Source organism: Carcharodon carcharias, chromosome 13 (genome assembly GCF_017639515.1).
Source record: "Carcharodon carcharias isolate sCarCar2 chromosome 13, sCarCar2.pri, whole genome shotgun sequence".
NCBI classification, from domain to species: domain Eukaryota; kingdom Metazoa; phylum Chordata; class Chondrichthyes; order Lamniformes; family Lamnidae; genus Carcharodon; species Carcharodon carcharias.
The window spans coordinates 93,513,367-93,538,275 of NC_054479.1; the positions used below are offsets into that span (position 1 = coordinate 93,513,367).

A 24,909-nucleotide genomic window follows, 5' to 3' on the forward strand; every position below is an offset into this window, starting at 1 on the left:
TGTCTAAATAATCACCAGCAATCCATGTTACGTAGAGTCAGACCAGTAGGTCACTGCTTTTGTGAACTTACAATTTAGAGCTGTAGAGAGGCATGGAGACACTTGCTAAGCTTTCAGCATTTTTGGAGTGCCTGCTGGCATCCGAGTAGTTTCCAGTGGTGGTACGATATCCATGCAATGTCAGGTTGAGTGTCACCTCACAGGGCAATTGTGCAATTTCAACCGGCATGTATATTCTGAAATGGAAACGGCAACTTGTTTAGTCCAAACCAGAAAGTCATTCTTTTTTCCCCAAAATTTATCCTTGGGATATGGGCATCACTGGCAAGGCTGAAATTTATTACCCATCCCTTGTTGCTCTAGAGAAGGGGATGGTGAGCAGTCACCCTGTGCCGCTACAGCCCATGTGGTAAAGGTCCTCCCTCAGTGCTGTTAGATAGGAAGTTCCAGGGATTTTGACCCAGTGCATGACTAGTCCACAAAATTAAGTCGACTGATGGATATTGCCCAAGGTCTTCACTGTTGTGTATGGGAAGCAATAGGATTTGTGAGCTGTTTATACTTTATCTTGCCTCATCCCACACATAAGAAAAATAAAATATTTAAAATGCAGTTGTTCCTAATCACAAGTCTGTCTGAAGGACAACTAGTGATGAAATTCCAATTGTTAATATAAAGTCTGCTTATCTGGAACTAAGAAATAATCTGCAAAATGCACTTTTCATGCAACACAGAATCTGCCTGTCAAACATGACCCAAACCAGAGCACTGACTTCAGATTCCAATCTCTCCTCATCAGAACACAATATAAAACTTTTTTTGTGTGGATTAAATTATTTATTCGGAAGATTCTGTTGCATTTCTTTTGCTGCATATCTCAATTTTTAATTGCAATCAGAAAACAAAAAACATTCAGTAGCATCCAATAATGAAACCAGGTTGACTCTTGTGAACCTGTGATGATTTCAGCACGCTGCACTTACCTCTGATTCCATCGGGCCACAAGGAAAAGGGAAGATTTCGTGATGGAAATTTCTTCTGTCTTCACCCGTTGGCACAATTCCTTACCTCCGTAGATTAACAAACAAGACACAAATAAATTCTCGTAGCTACATCAACAGAAAGAAACCAAAAGTCAAACGTGAGCATTCCTGTTTCAGCAAAATCACAAAGTTCAGCTGTTATCAGCTGTCACTCAAAGATTGGTTAAATTAGTGATGAGAAATATTAAGGCCCACCACAGCTTCAAGTACATTAAGCTGCGATCGATAGGGCTAAAAATAACATTTGCAAAGATGGATGGCAGCATTTAATATTAAACCACAGGTACTTATTAATCATGGAATTTCATATATTGCATGGAAAATAATGGGAAGTCTGCTAGTGTTTTGGCTGGCTCTGAATGAAAAGGTATGGAGGCAGGAAGGAAGAGGCAGAGTCCTCTCTTAGTTTTAACTCTTTAAATTAACATTTCCACAAACAATGAATCATATCACACTGAAAAAAGTCAATACGATAACAGAACAGCAATGAATTTGGTAAACTATTTATAGCAAGCCATTTTGAAGAGGTTAAGTTGTGGCTGTTCAAGAACTGAAATGTATGAGAAAATTAATAAGTCCTTTTAAAGTATGTTCACTGTTGTAATTTGGGAAACTTGACAAGCAGTTTGAACATAGCAAGCTCTCACAATCAGCGATATGATAATCCCCAGAAAATCTGTTTTTTAGATGTTGGTTGAGGGATAAATATTGGCCAGGGAAGCTCCACTGCTTTCCTTCAAACAGTGCCGTGGGATCTTTTACATCTACCTGAGAGGGCAGACAGGTTTAATGTCTCATCAGAAAGATGCACCTCTGACAGTACAGCACTCCCTCAGTAGGGTGCTCAAGTCTCTTGAGTGGGATTTGAACCCATGATCTTCCAACTCAAAGGTGAGAATGGTACCAACTGAGTGAAGGCTGAAACTATGAACTATGGAACGATGGACAATTCAGCTCACCTTGCAGCCCAGGCACTTGGGATTCCGTGCACAGCATAAATGTTGAAGTTCAAAGGTGTGGTGTTCAGCTCTGCCTGTGATACTGATACTGTTTCCATGGCACCAGCATGGGCAACTTGATAGTCAGTGTCAAAGTTGTTGCAGTAGATTTGTATAAGCTGGGAGACAGCAGCAGTCAGCTCATTGATTGCTTGAGTCAGTGAATCTGGAATGTAGAGGAATCATAAAAAAAAATTCTCAGGACGTGAGCATTGTTGGACATGATGGCCTTGACTACCCATTCCTTACCATTCAGGTTTTATACAATTGAATGGTTTGCTAGACCATTTCTGAGGGCAGTTAAAAGATAAGCATGTTAGTTTGGGATTGGAGTCACATAAAGTCATACCAGCTAAGGATGGCAGGTTTGCTTCCCCAAAGGATGTCTATGACCCAATTGGATTTTTTACTGATCTGATTTCAAATTCACTAATTGCCATAGTGGGAATAACTCACGTTTTTCAGGGTTATTAGTGCAGTAACATTAACATACACTATCGTACAGAAAGAGCACCGGTAGCTTTCACTCAATTTGAAGTGGTAGTTAGCATCAGTGACTGTGGCAAATCTTATTGAATGGTGAAGCAGGCTCGACTGGCTGAGTCCTGCTCTGAACTCCTATTTTCCAATAAAGTGAACAGAACGAATAACTTTTTGTCCAATTACTTGAAATCTGGATTATGTCTTATTATACCTGCAAAATAATCCTTAAATGACTCTTTTGAAAGTTAAAAAGACCCTGGCTTTTACCAATAAAGACAATAAAATTGGAACTGGACATTTGTTAATCCAAGCCTTGTGATGTTTATAAAATTCATTTGTTCAAACCTCTGTCACTTATCTCCACAAAGATGAACTTGTCCACTTTCCCATGCTTGTTGATCTATACTGCCCCCTCCTTCTGCATAAAAATCCCTCCATTGCCTTATTCCACTTTATTTATTCCACTTTATTTATGCATTCCATTCCTCTGAATCTGATCTTTTGTACATTCTCATCCCTCCATTGAGAGGGGACCCTTCAACAGCCTGGGTCCTAAACTCTGGGACTGTAATCCACACCACCCACCCGTACCCCCCACCTCCACCTCCACCCACCTACTCCTAACCCCCCCATCCACCTCCACACCCAACCCCCCCACCCACCCCAAACCCCTATCCACCCCCACCCCCCATCCACCCCCCATCCACCCCCAACCCCCCCATCCACCCCCACTCCCCATCCACCCCCCTATCCACCCCCACACCCCCATTCACCCCCCCAACCCAACCCCCCCATCCATCCCCAACCCCCCCCCACTCACCCCCACCCCCAACTTAAACCTCTCATCACCCCTCTCCATCTCTAAAAGAGGCCTCAGAGTGTCTGATGACCAAACTGTTCATCACCTCTGCCAATCTCTTCCTTCCTGCCTCAGTACATATTTGTGACGCAACTTGGGATACTACAGCTGCTAAATAAATGATATTTAATATTGTCATCATTGGTTTTACTTCCAAGTGTGAATGAACACTCTACAGAGGATATCAGGGCAAAGTAAAATGAAATAAATCTGATAATCACCCCACTCACCCTCAGCCCTCCATCCCAGGGAAGGCTATAAGTAAACAAATTTGTCAACAACTAAAAAGAGATATCACAAGGTGAATGCTTTGCATGCAGTTCAAAGATAAGATTAGTTTCTGAAATATTAACCTATCTTTTCAGATGCTGTTTGATCTCTTGTTCTGGTTTCGCTTCATAATGCAGATGGTATTGCCTGGTTTAACATGCAATGCCCTAATAGTGACTTTCTAATTAAGGCAGTGCTGTTATTGAGAAGTGCCAAGCCGAGTGAAGTGAAATATAAGAAGACAAGTTGCCCACATATCCTTACAAAAACAGAATTACCTGGAAAAACTCAGCAGGTCTGGCAGCATCGGCGGAGAAGAAAAGAGTTGACGTTTCGAGTCCTCATGACCCTTCGACAGAACTTGAGAACTCGAAACGTCAACTCTTTTCTTCTCCGCCGATGCTGCCAGACCTGCTGAGTTTTTCCAGGTAATTCTGTTTTTGTTTTGGATTTCCAGCATCCGCAGTTTTTTTGTTTTTATATATGTACATATCCTTACAGTCAGCTATGGACAATAGATTGCAAGGAGCCTGCTACAAGGCCCAAGCCTGGCCAGCGCCTCAGTTGAGGAATAATGCCCAGTAAAGACTTGAGAAAAGAAAATGAATATAACTTAATATTCACCCTTCCCAGCAATAATACTAATTATGGTATTGACTTTTAGCAACTTGGAGTTTCTGAGTTCAAATCCCACCCTGGAAACTTGTGAAAATGAATTAAATATTTGTGGTGAATTGTGGGATACCATCAATCAACAATGAAAATGAAGCTGCCAGATTGTTGCGAAAACTCAACTGGTTCATTATTGTCCTTCAGGGAAGGGAGCCTGCTGCGCCTGCTGGTGTCCTACGTGACTCTAGTCCTATATTACCCCATTGACTCTTAATGCCCTCAGGGCAACTAGGGTTGAGCAATAAATGATGGCCTTGCTGGTGTCACACTCATACCAAAAAGAAATAAAAAACCTCAACAACTAAACCGCTTAGACCAGCTCAGCATAAACAAGGAGCATACTCGCAAATGTAATAAATGAAGTCTATCACCACATGCAAGTTCCCCTCCAAGCCACACACCAACCTGATGTGAAGCTAGATCACCAGTCCTTCACTGTCACTGGGTCAAAATCCTGGAGCTGCCTTCCTAACTTGTGTGTATACCTACACCATATGAACTGTTGTGGATGTATGAAGGTAGCTCACCACCACCTTCTCAAGGACAATTAAGGATAGGCAATAAATGCTGCTCTAGCCAGCGATGCCGACGTCCTGTGAATGAATAAATAAAAGCAAGTTTTTACCTTGTTTGTTCGGCAATTGAACTGTATGAAATGAAGCCTGAAAGTGGAAAAAAAATGACGGCTGATTAGTTACTGAAAAAATTATTCTCTGGCTATTTAAGTAAAGCAATAAATCCAGATGTTTAGGAATTTCCACTGCTATTGAAGGTAGGTTAATTCATACAAACACTGCAGGTCATGTCTGATTACATGTGCATTGGTATGTTTAACTGACTTGGTTATCAACTTTTTGATGAGAATTTAATTGATATGCATCAAATTTAAAATAATCAGAATAATATTGTGCAAATGAGCTTATTCACACTGTACATAAACAACAAACATCATAATTCACGGAGAATATTCCGTGTAATAGTGTAATAAGTGTAATAAACCCTCCCCATGAGTTAAAAAATATCAACTGCGGAATTGCACTAAAAAATATAAATTGATATTTATCACTTGGACTATTAAATCTGTTGTCCATCTGGGAGAGAGGGTGGGTGAGAATTTCTCCTTCTTGATTGTTTAGTCACCCCTCCTAGAGGAGACTGTGGATTGGTCCACTGGAGGAGGGGACAAAAAGTCTAATTTGTCATTCCTTACCAGTTTCTCTTGCTGTTCTAAATGCCAAATTCATTTAGCCTCAGACGGAGATGTATGCAGGAATTGGTGCAGCAACGTCTCAAGTGATTTACAGAAACCACTCTTTACACAAGTTGGCATTTAACCCAACACTAGCATTAATTCTCAATCTGATGACACTTAGTTTCTCTGGATAGAATTATATCTCCTGTACTGCGTTAACCTAATTCAGGAATAGCCCAGGCACACAATTCAGATCGCGAGGTATGTAGAATCTTTGATCACATACAAATTTGAAGCCAAGCGGGAACACACAAATTATGATGGTCTGTCCAGGAATTCAAAAGTAAAATACTCCACTTGTGGTGGCCACCCATAGGATATAAAGGAGATGTACTATGTTTTCACCTTGGTGGAGAGTTTTTGGATCTGATGCCAAAACGTGGGTAGCTACCCTTGAAAAGAGGACATGCAACAAGATTAGATTTAAAAATAAAAAAGTATTGCACTTTCCAACTGAAATTGGATTTTCACATTTGAATTCAGGAATCATAGAATTGTTAGCACAGAAGGAGGCGATTCAGCTATCTCACCTATGACAGATTTGGTTCCTCAACTGAAGCTCTCATACTGTGATGGAAACAACCTTTTATGTCTGAACTATTTTAACAAGGCTAGTAAAAGAATAGCATATGGGACAGGGGGAGTACAACCAAATCATACCTTAGAGGTGCATTCATCAGGCAGATATAGCAGTGTTGCTGCTCATTTACTTGATTTTCAAGAACAAATTTTAGTTCCATTGGCTAGATGAGACATAGATCTTCAATCATGGAAGCACTGAGATTCTCTAAGTGAAAGGCTTAAAAGCCTTGCTTTTATCCAGCGCTTTCACAACCTCAAAATGTCTCAATCATTTTAAGCCAATAAATTATTTTTGAAGTGTGCTCATTGCTGTAATGCAGGAAACGTGCAGCTAATCTGGGCACTGCAAACTCCCACAATCAGCAATGTGATTATGGCTGTATCTACTGATTTTTGTGATGTTGATTGAAGGGTAAATGTTGGTCAGGATACTGGGGAATAATTATTTTGTTCTTCTTCAAATTAGAGTCATGGGATCCACATGATTACAACTATATGAGGATGATTACAGTAAATTATATCTACTCACATGATAAGCAGAATCAAAGTGTCAGCAGATGTCTTCATGAAAGGTGACTTGTGATGTATGGAGATTTCTGTGGACACTGAGTGGTGTCAGGGCAATTGCTTAGGGAATCATGTCGCAATACACCAGAAAATGCGCCCTACCATTCACATAACTCTATTCTGGAGATTTTGTTTTAGCGATTCACAATACATATCGACTATTTGGATGAGGGAACCAAATGTAATATTTCCAAGTTTGCTGATGACACAAAACTTGGTAGGAATGTGAGCAATGAGGAGGATGTTAAGAGGCTTTAAGGCAATTTAGACAAGTTGAGTGAGTGGGCAAATACACGGCAGATGCAGTATAATGTGGATAAGTGTGAAATTATCCACTTTGGTAGGAAAAACAGAATGACAGACCACTATTTAAATGGTGATAGATTGGGAATTGTTGATGTATAAAGGGACCTGGGTGTCCTTGAACACCAATCATTGAAAGCAAGCATGCAGGTGCAACAAGCAGTTAAGGAAGCAAATGGTGTGTTGGCCTTCATCGCGAGAGGACTTGAGTACAGGAGCAAGGATGGCTTACTGCAGCTGTACAGGGCCTTGGTAAGATCACACCCGGAGTATTGTGTGCAGTTTGGTCTCCTTAGCTAAGAAAGGATATACTTGCCATAGAGGGAGTGCAGCGAAGGTTCACCAGATTGATTCCATAGATGGTAGGATGATTATATGAGGAGAGATTGGGTCGAATAGGCCCGTATTCACTGGAGTTTAGAAGAATGAGAGGTGATTTCATTAAAACGTATAAAATTCTGATAGGGCTGGACAGGCCCGATGCAGGTATGATGTTTCCCTTGGCTGGGGGTGGGGGGGAGAAGTAAAGAACAAGGGGTCACAGTCTCAGGATACAGGTAGGCCATTTAGGACTGTGATGAGGAGAAACCTCTTTACTCAGAGGGTAGTGAACCTTTGGAAATCACTACCACAGAAGGCTGTGGAGGCCAAGTCACTGAATATATTTAAGAAAGAAATAGATAGATTTCTAGAATCTAAAGGTGTCGAGGGGTATGGGGAGAGAACAGGAGTATGGTGTTGAGATAGAGGATCAGCCATGATCATATTAAATGGTGGAGCAGGCTCAAAGGGCTGAATGACCTACTCCTGCTCCTAATTTCTGTTTCTATGTTGTGTAGCCCAGTTTAAATATAAGTTTGTGCCACTAGTTTTCACAGGTTTTGTGAAATCTTATGTATTCTTAACTTCCCTCGCCCTATCAATGACAGCCATGTCAGCCTGAGAGGGCAGAGGGGGCCTTGATTTAAAGTCAGATCCAAAAGCCTTTGAACCCATCGGCTCTGTGTTACCGTACTGTAAAAAAATCATTTTTCAAATGGTAGAACCTGACTTCATACTGTTTAAAGGCTGCTCCAGTCTTAAATCTGAATTCTGAAAATATGAATTAGGCCTCTGTCAATAATTGCACGAATGATACACGCAGAACAAGAGATGGATTTGAAGGCGACATTGTCAGATTGCTAAAATGCACTGATCAACATAAGTCAGCGGGCTGGCAAAATCTTTAATTGGACAAGTGGGCAGATTACATCCCACGACAGTTTTGAAAAAGGTGATGATTGCAGTAAATTGCATCTACTCACATGATAAGCAGCAATGAAGTGTCACCAGGTGTCTTCATGAGAGGTGACTTGTGATGTAAGGAGATTTCTGTGGACACTGAGTGGTGCCAAGGCAACTGCTTAGAGAATCATGTAGCAATACACCACAAAAACCATAATTTACCATTCATGTGACTTTCTTCTGGAGATTTTGCTTTAGTCGTGTAGACCAGTTTAAAGATAAGTTTGCATCATCACTTTTCAGAGGTGTTGTGAAATCTTGTGTATCCTTAACTTTCTTCGCCTCACCATTGACAGCCTTACCTTCAGCTGTCTAGGACCTAAACTCTGGATTCCCTACCTAAACCACTCCACCTCTTTAACTCTCCCTTCTCCTTTCAGATACTCTTTAAAATCTACCTATTTGCTTTTGGTGACCTGTCCGAAAATCACTTTGTGTGGCTCAGTGGTAAATTTTATCTGATAGCAAACTTGTGAAGCAGCTTAGGATGTGTTACAATTTTAAAGGTGCTATATAAATGCAAGTTAGTGCTGTTGTTGTTTTTATGGTAGGCCTTACACAAGGAATTAGATTCTTTCCCTGACAATTTATCCAGATTAGGGAAAAAATACAATATTGGCGCGTCATGAGTGCACAACCTCAATGGAGTGTGAGAGTTTGGTGAGCTGAGGGAAACTTAAATATCTTTCTAAAAACCTAATATTGACTGTATTTAACATTTAATTGCAAGTACTGTTTAACTGCAAGTTTTGTTTAAATTCTAAGTCTCATCTAGGGGCCTAAGCAGGGAGAAGGAAGCTATGCGCTGGCAGGCTGATATAGTTAATTAAGGAAACTATCTTGAACAGGGCTTCTTGTACCTGGGCTCAGCTAATCCCTTTGTTTTGAACATATAAATTCAGACATTCTCAGTGTGACCACAGCAGAGTGTGTGACCTCAACGGAGTGTGTGAGTTTGGTGAGCTGAGGGAGTTTGGTGAGGAGGGGAGGGAGGTGCTCCTTTGCTTTATCTAACTTTTTCACCCTGTAGGAACTGGTTCACGCTCGATGACAAGGAAAGAAGCTAGCTGTCTGGTATCTGGTAAGTGATCAAGGTCTGTTCAATTCCTAGGATTTAAAATAGTGCAGAAATTTGTGATAAGATTAATAAATATATAAAAGAAAATAAATAATTGAATCAAATAATTAAATAATTAATTAAAGCACCTAAGTATGGCAGGACAGGGACATGTCAAGGCTGCAGCATATTGGAGCTCCTGGTCACCAGTGTTTTCCAGGGAAAACACATCTGCAGTAAGTATCTGTGGCTCGAGGAGCTTTGGCTCAGAGTCACTGAGCTGGAGGCTGAGCTGTGGACACTGCAACACATCAGGGAGGGGAAGAATTGCTTGGATGCTTTGTACCAGGAGGCAGTTACACCCCTTAGAATAGGGTCTTCTGATTTGGAAGGTGGTCAGGGACAGGAAGGTGTGACTGCAGCCGAGGCAGGTAAGGGGATCCAGAGGGCAGGAGTGTAAGCCTCTTCAATTGTCCAACCGGTCTGAGGTTCTTTCAGCTTGTTTGGATGAGAGTGAGGCTGCAGGGTGGATGATCTGATTGACCAGGCCACTGTGGTACAACAAGCCATTCAAGTGGAACGTAGTGATAGTAGGGGACAGTATAGTAAGGGGAATTGACACTATTATCTGTCGCAAGGGGCGAGAGTCCAGATGGCTGTGTTGCTTACCCGGTGCCAGGGTTCGGGACATTTGCTCAGCGCTAGAGAGGAACTTGCAGTGGAGGGTGGTTGGGGGGGTAAGGTTGGGGGAGGCCAGTGGCCATGGCCCATGTAGGTACCAATGACATAGGCAGGATGAGGAAGGAGGCTCTGCATTGTTAGTATGAGGAGTTAGGTGCCAAATTAAGAAGCAGGACCTCAAAGGTAATAATTTCTGGATTATTATCTGACCCATGTGCAAATTGGCATAGGAAAAATCAGATTAGAGAAATGAATGCTTGGTTCAAAGACTGTTGTGGGAGAAGTGGGTTCCGGTTCATGGGGCACTGGCACCAATATTGGGGAAAGTGGGATCTGTAATGTTGGGATGGTCTACACCTAAACCATGCTGGGGATGGTGCCCTCACAAGCCACATAACTAGGGAAGTAGGGAGTGTTTTAAACTGAATAGCAGGAGCAAGGGATCAAATTTTGGAAGATATGGTCAACCAAATAATAGAGAAAAGGCAAGACAGAAACATACTAAAATGGGAAATGATAAACAGACCATGACAGGAAGGGACAGAGAGTACAAATCTAAGAGTAAATCAGCAGGCAAGCTAGACATTACAAAAATAATAAAAGTACAAAACTAAAGGCTTTGTATCTAAATGCACATAGCATTGGAAACAAAACAGATGAACTGATAGCGCAAATTAGAAATAAATAAATATGATTTGATAGCCATTACAGAAGCATGGTTACAAGATGACATAGATAGGGGCCTGAATAATGAAGGTTTTGTGACATTTAGGAAGGACAGGAAGTTAGGAAAAGGTGGAGGGGTTGCTCTGATAATTAATGATGGTATTACCACATTAGAAATGGATGACCTAGGTTCAGAAAACCAGGATGCAGAAGTGGTTTGGGTTGGGATGAGAAATGATAAAGGCAAGAAGTTACTTGTAGGGCTGGTGTACAGGCCCCCTAATTGTCACTACACAGTAGGATAGAATAAAAAGGAAGAGATAATAGGAACTTCTCAGAAAAATATGGAAATAATCATGGAAGATTTTAATCTACATATGGAATGGAAAAATCAGATAGGCAAAGGTAGCATAGATGAGGGGTTCATAGAATATTTTTGTGGTAGTTTCTTAGAACAGCATGTTCTGGAGCCAACCAGAGAGCAGGCTATACTAGACCTGGTAATGTGTAACGAGATAGGATTAATTGATAACCTCCTAATGAAGGTAGCAGCGATCATACTATGATTAAATTTTAAATTCACTTTGAGGGAAGATGAGTGCATCCAAGACTAGTATTTTGAACTAAAATAAGAGCAATTATGAGGGCATGAAAGCAGAACTTGTTAAAGTGAATTGGCAAATGAGGTTAAGGGATTTGTCAATAGAAGTTCAGTGGTAGACATTTAAAACAATATTTCAGAATGCACAGAATAGATATATTCCAATGAGAAAAAAAAATTCCAAGGGGAGGGCCCACCATCTGTGGTTAACTTAAAAAAGTCAAAAATAGTATCAGTAGCATAGATTATCAAAAAGGTTAATAAGGAGGGAGAAATTAGAGTACAATAGAAAATTGGCTAGTAATATAAAGATGGATAGTGAAAGTTTCTATCGATAATTAAATAAGAAAAGAGTTAACAAAGTGAGCATTGGTCCTATAGGAAGTACATCTGGGGAACTGATCATGGAAAGTGGGAGATGGCAAATGAATTGAACAGGTATTTTGCATCAGTCTTCACCACACAGGACAAAGTAACATCCCAGAAATAGGTATAAATCAGGAAATGGAGGGGAGGGACGAACTCAGGAACATTATAATCACCAGGGAAGTGGTATTGAGCAAATTGTTCGGGTTGTGGGCTGACAAATCCCTGCGCCCAGATGGACTTCTCCCTAAGGTCTTGAAGGAAGTGGCCAGTGAGATAGTTGATGCATTGGTTTTAATTTTCCAAAATTCCCTAGATTCAGGAAAGGTTCCATTAGATTGGAAAATAGCAAAAGTAAATCCTTTGTTCAAAAGGAGAGGGAGACAGAAAGTAGGAAACTAGAGGCCAGTTAGCCTAACATCAGTCATAGGGGAAATGTTAGAAGGTATTATTAAAGGTGTTGTAGCAGGGCACTTAGAAAAATTCAGGGCAACCAGCTAGAGTCAACATGGTTTTGTGTAAGGGAAATCACGTTTAACAAATTTATTGGAGTTCTTTGAAGGAGTCACATGTGCTGTGGATTAAGGGGAACTGGTGGATTTCCAGAAGGCATTTGATAAGGCGCCACATCGAAGGTTATTGTGGAAAATAAAAGCTCAAGGTATAGGGGATAACATTCTGGCATGGATAGAAGATTGGCTAAGTAACAGGAAGCAAAGAGTTAACATAAATGTGTTCTTTTCTGGTTGGCAGAGTGTAATGAGTGGTGTGCCACAGGAATCAGTGCTGTGGTCTCAACTTTTTACCATTTATATAAATGACTAGGTTGCAGAGACCAAAGGTATGGTTGCTAAATTTGCTGATGACACAAAGTTAGGATAGGAAAGTAAATTGTGAAGAAGACATAAGGAGGCTACATAGGGACAGAGATAGGTTAAGTGACTGGGCAAAGATCTGGAAAATGGAGTACAATGTGGGAAAATGTGAAATGGTCCTTTTTGTCAGGAAGAATAAAAAAGAAGCTTATTATCTAAATGGTGAGAAATTACAGAGCTCTGAGATTCAGCGGGATCTGGGTGTCCAATGCATGAATCACAGAAGTCTAGTATGCAGGTACAGCAAGTAATTAGGAAAGTTCATAGAATGTTACTGTTTAATGTGAGGGGAAATTATTAGAAAAGTAGGGAGGTTACTCTTCAGTTGTACAGGCACAGGTGAAACCACATCTGGAGTATTATGTACAGCACTGGTCTCCTTATTTAAGGAAAGATGTAAATACGTTAGAAGCAGTTCAGAGAAGGTTTACTAGGCTAATACCAGGAATGGGTGAGTTGTCTTATGAGGAAAGGCTGGACAGACTAGGCTTGTATCTGCTGTTATTTAGAAGAGTAAGAGGCGACTTGATCAAAATCTTTAAGATCCTGAGGGGTCTTGACAGGGTGGATGTGGAGAGGATGTTTCCACTTGTGGGAGAATCTAGGGGGTCACTGTTTAAAAATAAGGGGTCACTCATTTAAGAAAGAAATGAGGAGAATTTTTTTCCCTCGGAGGGTTGTGAGTCTTTGGAACTCTCTTCCTCAATAGATGGTGGAAGCAGAGTCTTTGAATATTTTTAAGGCAGAGCTAGGTAGATTCTTAATTACCCAGAGGGCGAAATGTGGAGTTGGGTTACAATCAGATTAGCCATGATCTTACTGAATGGTGGAGCAGACTCGCGGGGCTGAATGGCCTACTCCTGCTCCTAATTCATATGTTCGTATCATGAACCTCCCCTGGAACTCCTTAGGCACTTTGTATGCTCCATGGTTATGGTATAATTATATGGTTTGGCTGCAGTCTGTGGTAAAGGATTCTGACATGGATAACACAATGGAGGTTATGATAACTTAATAAACATGAAAATGTCAAATGAAAAAGGTTGCCCTGGCCCAGACAAATTTAGACATGATTGTCAGGACAGGTTTTTCATGTTCCACACACCTCAGATTCTCATTTGGCTCCTTCAGCTTTGCAGAGGCACTCAGACTTAGGTTTCACTCACTGACTGTAATTTCAGCATCAACAACGAGTTGCTGATTATTTATCTCATTAAAGAATTGGACATACTCTTGAAAAGGAAACAATTTGCGTGCTGTGTAATAAAAGTGGGGGATTGATTGAGACTCATTGGACAACCCTTTCAAAAAGCTGACAAAGGCATGATGGGTCAACTGGCCTCCACTTCTACTGCAAGATTCTGTAGGGGGGGTGGGGGCTGGGGAAGGTTGGGGATGGGGGGAAGTTTGTTTATGTAGTGTCGCTTCAAAACGGTGCCAGATAGATTAGACCGATTCCCGCTGCCTAATGCCACTGGCTATTACTTGTGTGACTTTGAAGCAGCAGCAGGTGTACAATATAACTCATAACCATAACCATAACTATAACTCTATGCTGGACTTATAAGCTTCAGAATTGGTCACAACCTTTTGAGCGAAGGGGTATTTGGACAGAAAACTCAATTACAATTTACTTCACCTATTTTAAGCTACATCTGTGATTGTTCGGCCTGATTCAACCAATGGTAGATCACCATCTGGTGGTCAGCTTGAGATATTCAGGCCTAAAATTAGCTGCCATTTTGACAGTTAATAGAGTTAACTGGTATGTAAATCACAGCAGACAACTATGTGCTCAAGAACATTTAATTATAGCCTTTTGTTAGCTGCTTATCTACTTTTCAGGCATATGTCACTATTGCACTCATGCTTCGAAAACAACAGCAATTGGTTGATGAATGGGAACACCATTTTAATGTCTACTTATTCACCATGTAAATCTGGAGAATAGGAAGTAGTCAGCATTCAATAATAATGAGAATGGTTTTCAACTGAGACTGCATATATAATTATAATTGCCAATCTTCCAGGATTGACTCAGGGGAGTTTCCAGGAATCTTCCCAAAACCATTGCAAGCAAGCCAAGAGAAAAACCAAAGGGGCAAAAAAAGAAGAATCTTTAAAAAAAAACCTTTGAGCATTTTTGTCTACTAATTATAAAGAATATTGGACATGGGAAATGAGGCTCGTTGACTGATGGTCAAGAATCATCCAATTAGGGAATGAAGAGTCTATTCACTTTCTGATTGGTGGGAAAGCTGGTGCACCATGGATATGGAGACCGCTGATGAGAGGGTAGGGTAGGGTTGGGCTGGGCTGGGCAGGGCAGGGCAGGGCAGGGCAGGGCAGTCACGTCACGTCACGTCACGTCACGTCACGTCACATACAAACCATATCTGTCAACCTAGAAAACAAGCTTCAGAATAGTTCACAATTTAAGTACAGCCCCCTTCGGCAACTGTGTTTAATTATTTATCAGATATAGTTCACATGAGCTGCAACGTACAGCTTATTGCCCCACAACACAGTTTAATCTGTTTGTCCATATGTTCACTGAATAAATTGACTGCAGGATATTGAATACTTTGGGGAAGAACTTCATGAATATAGCATCTTGTCACATCTCTCAGCATGTCACAAAACACTGGGTAGAATCTTGTGGAGGCAACAGGGATCTCAGCAGCCAGCTGGGGAGCTGGTAGAAGCCCTTTTTTTCTCTTTTTGGGAAGGCCTGCCACACTTATTCCACTCAGGCACTTGACAGGCCTTACCCCAGGATCAAGGACCCAAGGGGCAGAAATCCCACCTGCTGAAACCTTCCAGCCAATCAGATGCCGGCTGTTCTACTGAATAGTAGCATCACCAGGGAGGCAGTGGCTGCTGCTGGTATGACATCCACCTGAGACCGAGGATCATTGCTGGCTGTCAGGTCAGAGATGAGTGATGGCAGGAGGGAGATTGCAGGGTGCAGGTCACGGGGGTAGGGCAGGGGGTGGCTTTCAGTGGGGTCCACCCTTCCTGATGCTGGGTTACTCGATCTGGCACTGAATGCCTTTGAACAAGGGCCTGTCCCCCGGCTGGGAGCCCACAAACAACCCCACACGGGCTTGCTTGTCGTGTTCTCCACATGGTAAATACCCACAATCCCCGCTCACTGCTGGGCAGGATAAGGCCCTTAAGTGGGTATTACATGGCTTCAGTTAAGTGCCTCAATTGGCAGTGAGGCAGGAAGGCCGTAATCAGGCCTTCCCGTCACAGATTTAATCGGGTTGGAGGCGGGAAGGTGGCAGAGTTCCCACCCTCCCGCCTGATTAAATGCCCCTGGCAACCAAACTCGCCATGGGGGAGAGTCCACTGTGTGTGCAATGCACTGTGGTGTGGTCACTGTTTTTACATAGAGCAATGTGGAATTTTACTGGCAGCAATGTTGCATGATCAGCAATGGCCAGACAATATGTTTTCAATGGTGTTGACTGAGGTGGTGGGGTGTGTGTAAGAAGTGAGGGGGATGGGGGGGTGGGGGGTAGGAATGCCACCCGGGACAAACCCCTGCCTGAGCTGCCACAAAGAGTGTCATGGAATCTTTTATATCCCCCTAAGCTACTGACTGACAAAACCTCAGCTGAACATCTCACATAAAGGATGGCAGCTCTTATGATAAAGCATTCTTTCAGTCATGCACTGTGATGTAACCATAAATGTTCCAGAAAGTGGAGCATGAACCAATGGCCTTCTGGATCCTATTGGCCAAATGAGACAAGTTGGTACAAGCAGCAAAGCGCAGGCAATCTTGTAGAAAAAATTTCCTCACAATAGCATTTTACTGTTATCATGAGCTATCTAATAAACATGCAAGAAGGGTTTAAGATTTTTGGTGGGACTCTTGGTGTAAATGTGTTGCTGCTGAGAAGTTCACCCCTTGGCTGCACATACCAAGAGTTCGAAGTCACCTTGCCTTCAGTTTCCCATTCCTAATTGAAAGAGAATCCATGGCAGTCCACCTCTGATCTGGAGGCTCCGTCTACTGTCTGTCAGGCAGAGCTGTGGCCCAGCTGGATTTGTGCTCCACATGAATCCCTATAATTTTATTAACTGCTTTGTCAGGAAATGGTTTTATTTTGTCGGTTAGTATTTACAAAGGGACAATATATAATAGACAATTTAAACAATTTATTCATAACAAATTCCGCAAAATGAGGTGTATTTACTTCTTTAGCTTTTTAAAAGTTTTCTCTACCTTGATGAGGCTGAGTTAGGCAACAGGACAACATATTGGGTTCTTCCCAAAGGTATTTGCAAAATAAGCGACTTGATTCTGCACTCCTTGTTTTTATATTGGTTTAATTTAAAATTCACAGCTTTTCCTCTTCTTTGGTAGAAGAGAACAGCCCTATGGGGAGAGATTGAATAGAATGGGCCTATGTTCTCCAGACTTTAGAACAATGAGAGGTGATTTCACTGAAATGTATAAAATTCATAAGAGGGCTTGACAGGGTCGATGGTGAGAGTTATTTCCCATGGCTTGAGAGTCTAAATTGAGGGGCCATTTTCGCAAGGTAAGGAGTTCAGCCATCTAGAACTGAACTGAGGAGAAATTTCTTTAATCAGAGTTGTGAAACTTTAGAATTTTTGTATACCAGAGGGTTGTGGCTTCTCAATTGTTGAGTATATTCCAGGATGAGATGAATATTTTTAGAAACATTGGGAATAAAGGGATATGGTGGTAGGGTGGGAAAGTGAAGTTGAGGTAGAAGATTAGTCATGATCTTACTGAATGGCAGAGTAGGTCAAGGGGCAGAATTGCCTTCCACTGCTCCTATTTCTCCTGTCCTCACATTCCTCTCCTGATGCTATTGTTTCCTTGCTGGAGCATCAGCCACTCTCCAGAACACTGACCAAATAGACCATCCTTCAGCTTTGAGCTGTGATAGAAAACGTCAGCTGGCTGTTTGACCCTGGAGGGCTTTGTGGTTCAGGTTCATCCAAGGCCCAAACAAACTTACTTCCAGTAGGGATCACTTGATGGCTTTTTAACTGGGAATGGTTCAGTGCATGTGACTTAAATATTACATCACATCAAACACGTACAAATTCAGATTACTAAGCACATGACACCTCACTTCATAAGAGCATAAGAAATAGGAACAGGAATAGACAATTTGGCCCCTCGAACCAGCTTCGTCATTCAATAAGATCATTGCTGATTTTCTTGTGTGTTGATTTCCACATTTCCATCTAACTCTGATAACCCTTGCCTAACAAGAATCTATCTACCTCTGTCTTAAAAATATCCAACATCTTCTGAGGCAGAGAGTTCCAAAGTCTCACAACCCTCAGAAAAATTCTCCTCATCTCTGCCCTAAAAGGGCAACCCCTAATTTTAAAACAGTGCCCCTAGTTCTGGACTCACCACAAGAGGAAACATTCTTTCAATGTCCACCTTGTCAAGGCCATTTAGGATCTTGTATACTTCAATCAAATAACTCCTCACTCTTCTAAATTCCAGTGGAAACAAGCCCAGTCTGTCCAACCTTTCCTCAAAAGACAACCCAATTATTCTGGATATCAATCTAATAAACCCCCTTGAACAGCCTTTAATGCATTTACATGTTTCCTTAAATAAAGAGACCAAAACTGTACGCAGTATTTGAGGTGCGGTCTCACCAATGCTCTATATAACTGAAACATAACATCCTTACTTTTATGTTCAATTCCTCTCTTACTAAAGGATAGCATTCCATTTGCCTTCTTAATTACTTGCTGTACCTGCATACTAACTTTTGTGACTCGTGTACTAGAACACCTAGATTCCTCTGCACCTCAGAATTATGCAGCCGTTCTCCATTTAAGTAATACTCTGCTTTTTTGTTCTTCCTGCCAAAGTGAACAATTTCACACTTTTCCACATTCAACTCCAATTGCCAGATCTTTGCCCACTCACTCAACTTATCTACATCCATCTGCAACCATCTCATATCGTCTTCACAACATACTTTCCTACCTATCTTTGTGTCATCTGCAAATTTAGTTACCATGTCTTCACTCCTCTCATCTAAGTCATTGATATAAATGGTAAAAAGTTGAGGCCCCAGTACACACCCCTGTAGGACTCAACTCGTTTTATCCTGCCAATCCGAAAAAAGACCCCCTTATGCATACTCTCTGCTTTCTGCCAGCCAGCCAATCTTCTATCCATGTTAATGTTACCCCCTACACCATGCACTTTAATTTTCTGTAATAATCTTTGATGTGGCATCTTATCAAATGCCTTCTGTAAATACAAGTACTGTATTTTACAGGCCCTCCTTTATCCACTACGTATGTTACTGCTTGAAAAAACTCTAATAAATTGGTTAAACATGATCTTCTTTTCACAAAACTATGCTGACTCTTTCCAATTGCCTTCAGCTCTTCTAACTGCTCAGCTATAACCTCCTTAATCATCGATTCTAACAACTTCCCCACAACAGACATCAAGCTAACTGGCCCATACTTTCTGTCTTCTGCCTCCCTCCCTTCTTGAATATAGGAGTTATATTTGCTATTTTCCAGTCTGATGGAACTTTTCCAGAATCTAGCAAATTTTAGAAAATTAACACCAGTGCCTCGACTACCTCATTAGCCACCTCTTTTAAAACCCTAGGATCTAGTCCATCGGAACCTGGAGACTTGCCAGCCCACAGCTCCATCAATTTGCTCAGTACCGTTTCCCTAGTGATTTCAATTTCACCAAGTTCCTTTCTCCTGTTCACCTCCTGATTTGCAGCCAGTGCTGGGATGTTTTTTATATCCTCTACAGTGAACACAGAAGCAAAATATTTGTTCATTTCTTCAGCCATTTCCTTATTATCTACTATTAACTCCCCATTGACACTCTCCAGTGGACCAACACTCACTTCACTTACTCATTTCCTTTTTAAATACCTGTAGAAACTCTTGCTATCAGTTTTTACATTTCTAGCTATCTTCCTCTCATACTCTAATGTCTTTCTCCTGATAAACCTTTTAGTCATTCTCTGCCATTCTTTATATTCTGTCCAATCATCTGTCCTGCTTCTCGGCTTTGCAGAGTTGTATGCTTTCTCTTTAAGTTTGATGCTTTTTTAACTTCTTTAGTTAACTACAGATGGTGGGTCCTCCCCTTAGAATTTTTATTTATAATAGGAATGGAATGTACCTATTCTGAATACTCTGAAATATCCCCTTAAATGTCTACCACTGCTTCTGTATTGATCTTTCCTCTAGCCTAGTTTCCCAGTTCATTTCAGCTAACTCAGCTTTCATCCCCACACAGTTGTCCTTAATTAAGTTTAAGATACTAGTCTTCGACCCACTCTTTTCCCTTTTAAACTGGATGCAAAATTCAATCATATTGTGGTCGCTGCACCTAGGGGTGCCTTTACTCTAAGGTCATTAATTAATCCTGTCATGTTACACAGCACCAAGCCTAATATAATCTGCTCTCTGGTTGGTTCCAGAGCATGCTGCTCTAAGAAAGTATCTCAAAAGCATTTCAAGAACTCCTCATCCAGGCTATTTCTGCCAATCTGATTTTTCCAGTTTATGTGTAGATTAAAATCACCCATGATTATTGCTGTTCCTTTATCACAAGCACACCATATTTTCTCTTGTATACTTTATCCCACACTGTAGCTACTGTTAGGGGGTCTGTAGGCCACTCCCACTGATGACTTCTTTCCCCTACTATCCCTCACCTCCGTCCAAACCGATTCTACATCCTGATCTCCTGAACCAAATTCATCTCTAACTATTGCACCAATGCCCTCTTTGATTAACAGTGCTACCCCTCCACCTTTACCTAATTTCCTATTCTTCTTGAATGTCATGTATCCTTCAATATTAAGGAACCAATCTTTGTTGTCCTGCAGCCACATCTCTGTAATTGCCGTCCGATCATATTTATTTACTTCAATGCATGCCATCAATTTATTTACTTGGTTATGAATGCTACATGCTTTCAGATAGAAAGTCTTCAGTTTTGTCTTTTTGTTACGTTTGTAACATCTGTCTTGAGTGTTGATGTATTCTTAGCTTTTTTTCTCTCCGTCTCTTCTTGCCGTTCTCTGACCCTCATTTCTCATATTACTATTTTGCTCTCCTGTCTTGACTCTACACCTTGAATTACTACCTCTACCCAAGTTTGATCCCTCATGCCTCTTGTTTCATTTAAAGCCCTCTCTACTTCCCTAGCTATGTGATTTGTAAGGACACTTGTTCCAGTATGGTTCAGGTGTAAACCATCCCAATGTTACAGCCCCCACTTTGCCCAGTACAGATGCCAGTGCCCCACAAACTAGAACCCACTTCTCCCACACCAGTCTCTGAGCCACGCATTCATCTCTCTAATCCTATTTGCCCTATGCCAATTTGTACGTGGCTCAGGTAATAATCCAGAGATTATTACCTTTGAGGTTCTGCTTTTTAATTTGGTATCAAGCTCCTCAAACTGATTTTGCAGAACCTTTTTCCTAGTTCTGCCTATGTCATTGGTACCTACATGGACCACAACAACTGGATTCTCCCCCTCCCACCGAAAGTTTCTCTCCAGCTCTGAGCAGATGTCCCGAGCCCTGGCACTGGGCAGGCAACATAATCACCTGGACTCTCAATCTTTGCTGCAGAGAACAGTATCAATCCCTCTCACTATACTATCCCATATTACCACTACATTCCTTTTTGCTCCTCCGGCTTGAACAGCTTCCTGTACCACAGTGCCATGGCCAGTCAGCTCATCCACCTTGCAGACCTCACTTTCATCCACACAGGTTGTGAGCACCACAAACCTGTTTGACAATTGCAAAGCCTGAGGCTCCTCCACTACTGTCTGCTTGGTCCCATTACCTGTCTCACTGAGTCACATCCTCCTTTCCCTTACTGCTGACCAAAACAGATGACCCTCTTCTAAGAGGTGTGACTGTCTTCTGGAACAAAGTATCCAGGTATTTCTCCCCCTCCCTTATGTTGCGCACTGTCTGCATTTCAGCTTCCAGATCAATAATCCTGATCCGGAATTTCTTAAACTGCTTACACTTCCTGCAGATGTGTTTGTCATGGATCGCCTTGGCGTCCAAAAGTTCTCACACCTCACAGCTGCAACATAACACCTGTCCCGCCATTCTATCATTTGGTTAATTTACTTTAATTACATTCTTCCTATGTATGCTATAATTTACTGTGTTTATTGAATGCTAGTACCACTGACAACTAAAGGTTATATGCTTCTTAATTACAAATTGTGTTTTTGATGTTTGTTTAAATTACTTTATTTTTATTCCTTTTTTAAAAATCTTTATTGTTTTATTTTAATTTTAAAGTTTTCAAATTTTTGTTTATTATTTTAAAATTTTGGTTCTTTTTATTTATAGATCTACCTGAACTCACCTGTTCTAAGCTGGTTTCTCACACACTGTCCCTTAGAATGAGCATTTACCGGCCAATCAATGTACTAGCTTCCTATGATGTCACAATTGTTTTTTTTCTCTCTTTACCGGACTGCAGTCAGTGAAACAGTGAAACAGCCTCTCCTCAGCTCCACTCCTCACTCAAATCCCCGGTCTGTATTTATAGGTGCTCCTCAGCTCCTGATGGTTTCCCGCAGGTCTGCTCCACTCTGATTCCCAGCAAGAGAGTATATAAAAGCTTTGTGTAGGATTCAGTGTGGTTAGTTAAAAATCATTCATTCTCTCAACAATAAGGCTAGGTCACTGATGAAGGGATCATTTTGCTCTTGTGTGGCCACCTCTAAACAGCTATCTGCTAAGAGCACTCAGTGATTTACCATAATCTGGGTCAATGCTGTCTGAGTGGATTTTGCCAGCTCCCTGAATGACTCAGTAGGTGTTTGGGATATAAAAAATGAAGAACTATGTTGTCTCTAAATGAATATATTCGTGTAGCAATTTTCAAAAGTGATCACTGACATTTGGAAGAGTTTTTATTGTCTGATGTTTTCAGCTGTTGTAAACTGTGAAGATTGGTATTGATTCTTTTAAAAACAATTAAATCTTTTTTGGAGTTGCTTTAATAAAATTGCAGTTAGCTTCCTGCATCCTCTAGCTGTCCCCAGATTAATTCACAAATAGTAACACAGGAGCATGGAATGTAGAACTCCATAAAGAGGGCATCACACTCAGTAATGTGGACTTCTTGATTTTCTGGTGATTAATTTCTAATTGTCCACTCAACACTCATGTTGAAGGAGGCTCCACATGTGGGAGAAAAGCTTTGCAACATGTACCACTTTGTTGCTCTACTTTACTATGTATCGCACACACTTCTGAATTCCTCAATGATAATTCAATTGAATCTTTTCCAGTATAATGTTCCTCCTGTCATCTCCCAAAGAATTGTCCTTTGGTTTCCATCATATAATTGGGTAAGCAGGCAGATTCCATCACAGAATGAGTTGTCAGGAGGTTTGTGTGCAGGAGGTACTATCATTTTGAAGACTGCAATATACACTATGGGGAGAATTTTCTCCTCGTCGGGGGTGCGGAGCGGGTGGGAGTGCAGCCAATCACTGCCCACAATTGGCTGCGCGCCGCCATTTTACGTGGGTGGGCCAATTAAGCCCGCCCAGCGTGACGCACACCTGGAAGCGCTGAGCACTCCCTGCGCGGGCGTAGGGAGGAGGGAGAGTCGGGGCCTGCGCTCTTTTGCGCAAGCGAGAAAGAATGCAGAAATGTCCCTGAGGCAGCTCCATGCCTCAGGGAGATCACGTTGGTAATGAAAAATTGAAATAAAGAAAAAATTATTCAGACATGTCCCCTTATGTGACAGTGTCACATGAGCTAGGACAAGTCAATGAATTTTAATAAAAAATTTTATTACACTTAAAAACCCTTCATGAAACCTCTTCCCGCCCGTGGATGAGGTTCCACGAGAAATGGGAAGGCCGCCCTGGGCTCTTCGCCTGCCCTCCAACCTTAAGGTTGGATGGGTAGCGCTGTTAATTATTTTAATTGGTATTTAAATGGACTTCATAGGCCTTTGACAGTTCGATGGGCGTGCAGCCAACTCCGGTGCTCACCCACCAAACTGAAGATCTGATTGACATGTGGTGACATTGGGACGCACGTCCGATGTCACCACACATCATTTTACACGTTGACAAGCGGGGCCTGCCCCGCATGCTGACCAGAAGATATATGTCAAGGACTGTCTGACGTAGGCCTTGATTATCTAGGCTGTCCGTTGATTGCTGAAAAAGACATTCCAGACAAAGCAGGAATGACAGATAATCGAGAGTTGGTGCTGGAGAGTCATCAAGTTATACACTAGACCACAGGTATGTTTTTTCCAGGCAAAAATCATATCCCTTGAAATCCTACACATGTGCTCAGGCTAGACAGATGTGGTATTACTCATTTGTTCAGCCAAATCTCAATCACTATAAATGCACTCCACGGTGCCAGAGCCTCATCCTAACCAATAGATTTGAATCAGGTCATCCAATTGCACCCAGTAATGAGACACAGTTTCAACAACAGAAGGGGGAATGGATTCGATAGGACTGCTCTGCAGAGAGCTGGCATGGACTCAATGGGCCAAATGGCTTCTCCCTGTGCTGCAATCACACTATGACACTATAAGAAGCTCAACGGTCTAACATGGCCCAATTTATAGGTCTTACATAGCTGAAAAGAATGGCGCATTAGCAATACCAGTGGCAAGGTGACATAACTGACTTTAATTAGCTGAGCCGGTTAATCTCTTGAGCTCCATTGAGGTCCATTCTGAAGAATAGTGTGCTGATTTTGAGAGATGAGGCTCTCAATGAAGAACGTGAGCTACAGAATCAATTGTGTGGTGTCACAGGCTAACATTTCACTTACGGTCCGATCTCAGAAAGGTCCAATCTGGCGTCAGAGCTGACCAATATTGGATCTTAGCTATGTCAAAGTACATGGACGAATTAACTCTACCTTGAGTTGAGTCACACTGTACCTTTTGATGTTGCAGAACAACTGACTGCAGCTGCTGAATGGCCTCAGTTATTTCCTTTGTTTCCACTGACAAAAGCATGTAACAAATGGCCTTAACTTCATCAACCACACGACCCGTGCTTTTCTGTGAAGGAGGAGAAGAAATCACTTATTTTCCCATCTTCGAGGAGCAAACATTTAATAAATGGCAGTAACCAAAGCAACTGGACTCACAAAAGCACATTGAAACAGTTCCCTGTGGAAATGCCCTTAAACTCTTTCCCGATTCATCCCAGTGTTTTCTTAGGAGGTTCTCCAAGCTTTCATGTTCCTTATTACATATCCAGACATTCTTGGTGTTCACCTCTCTTACGGGCATTCTGGATAACGTCTGAATGCCTAAGC

General features: G+C 41.6%; 1 protein-coding gene across 1 annotated transcript in view; it reads right to left on the reverse strand.

Annotated features, from left to right (window-relative positions):
• The window catches only part of LOC121285481 (phosphatidylinositol 4-phosphate 3-kinase C2 domain-containing subunit beta-like), a 247,697-nt gene that overhangs the window by 130,806 nt on the left and 91,982 nt on the right, over window positions 1–24,909 (reverse strand). Inside the window, exons 10-14 of the mRNA XM_041201950.1 lie at window positions 24,527–24,649; window positions 4,951–4,987; window positions 2,003–2,207; window positions 984–1,109; window positions 72–236 (exon numbers count right to left, since the gene is read on the reverse strand). Coding sequence (XP_041057884.1) covers window positions 72–236; window positions 984–1,109; window positions 2,003–2,207; window positions 4,951–4,987; window positions 24,527–24,649 — 656 coding nt within the window. The remainder of the gene's footprint in view (window positions 1–71; window positions 237–983; window positions 1,110–2,002; window positions 2,208–4,950; window positions 4,988–24,526; window positions 24,650–24,909) is intronic.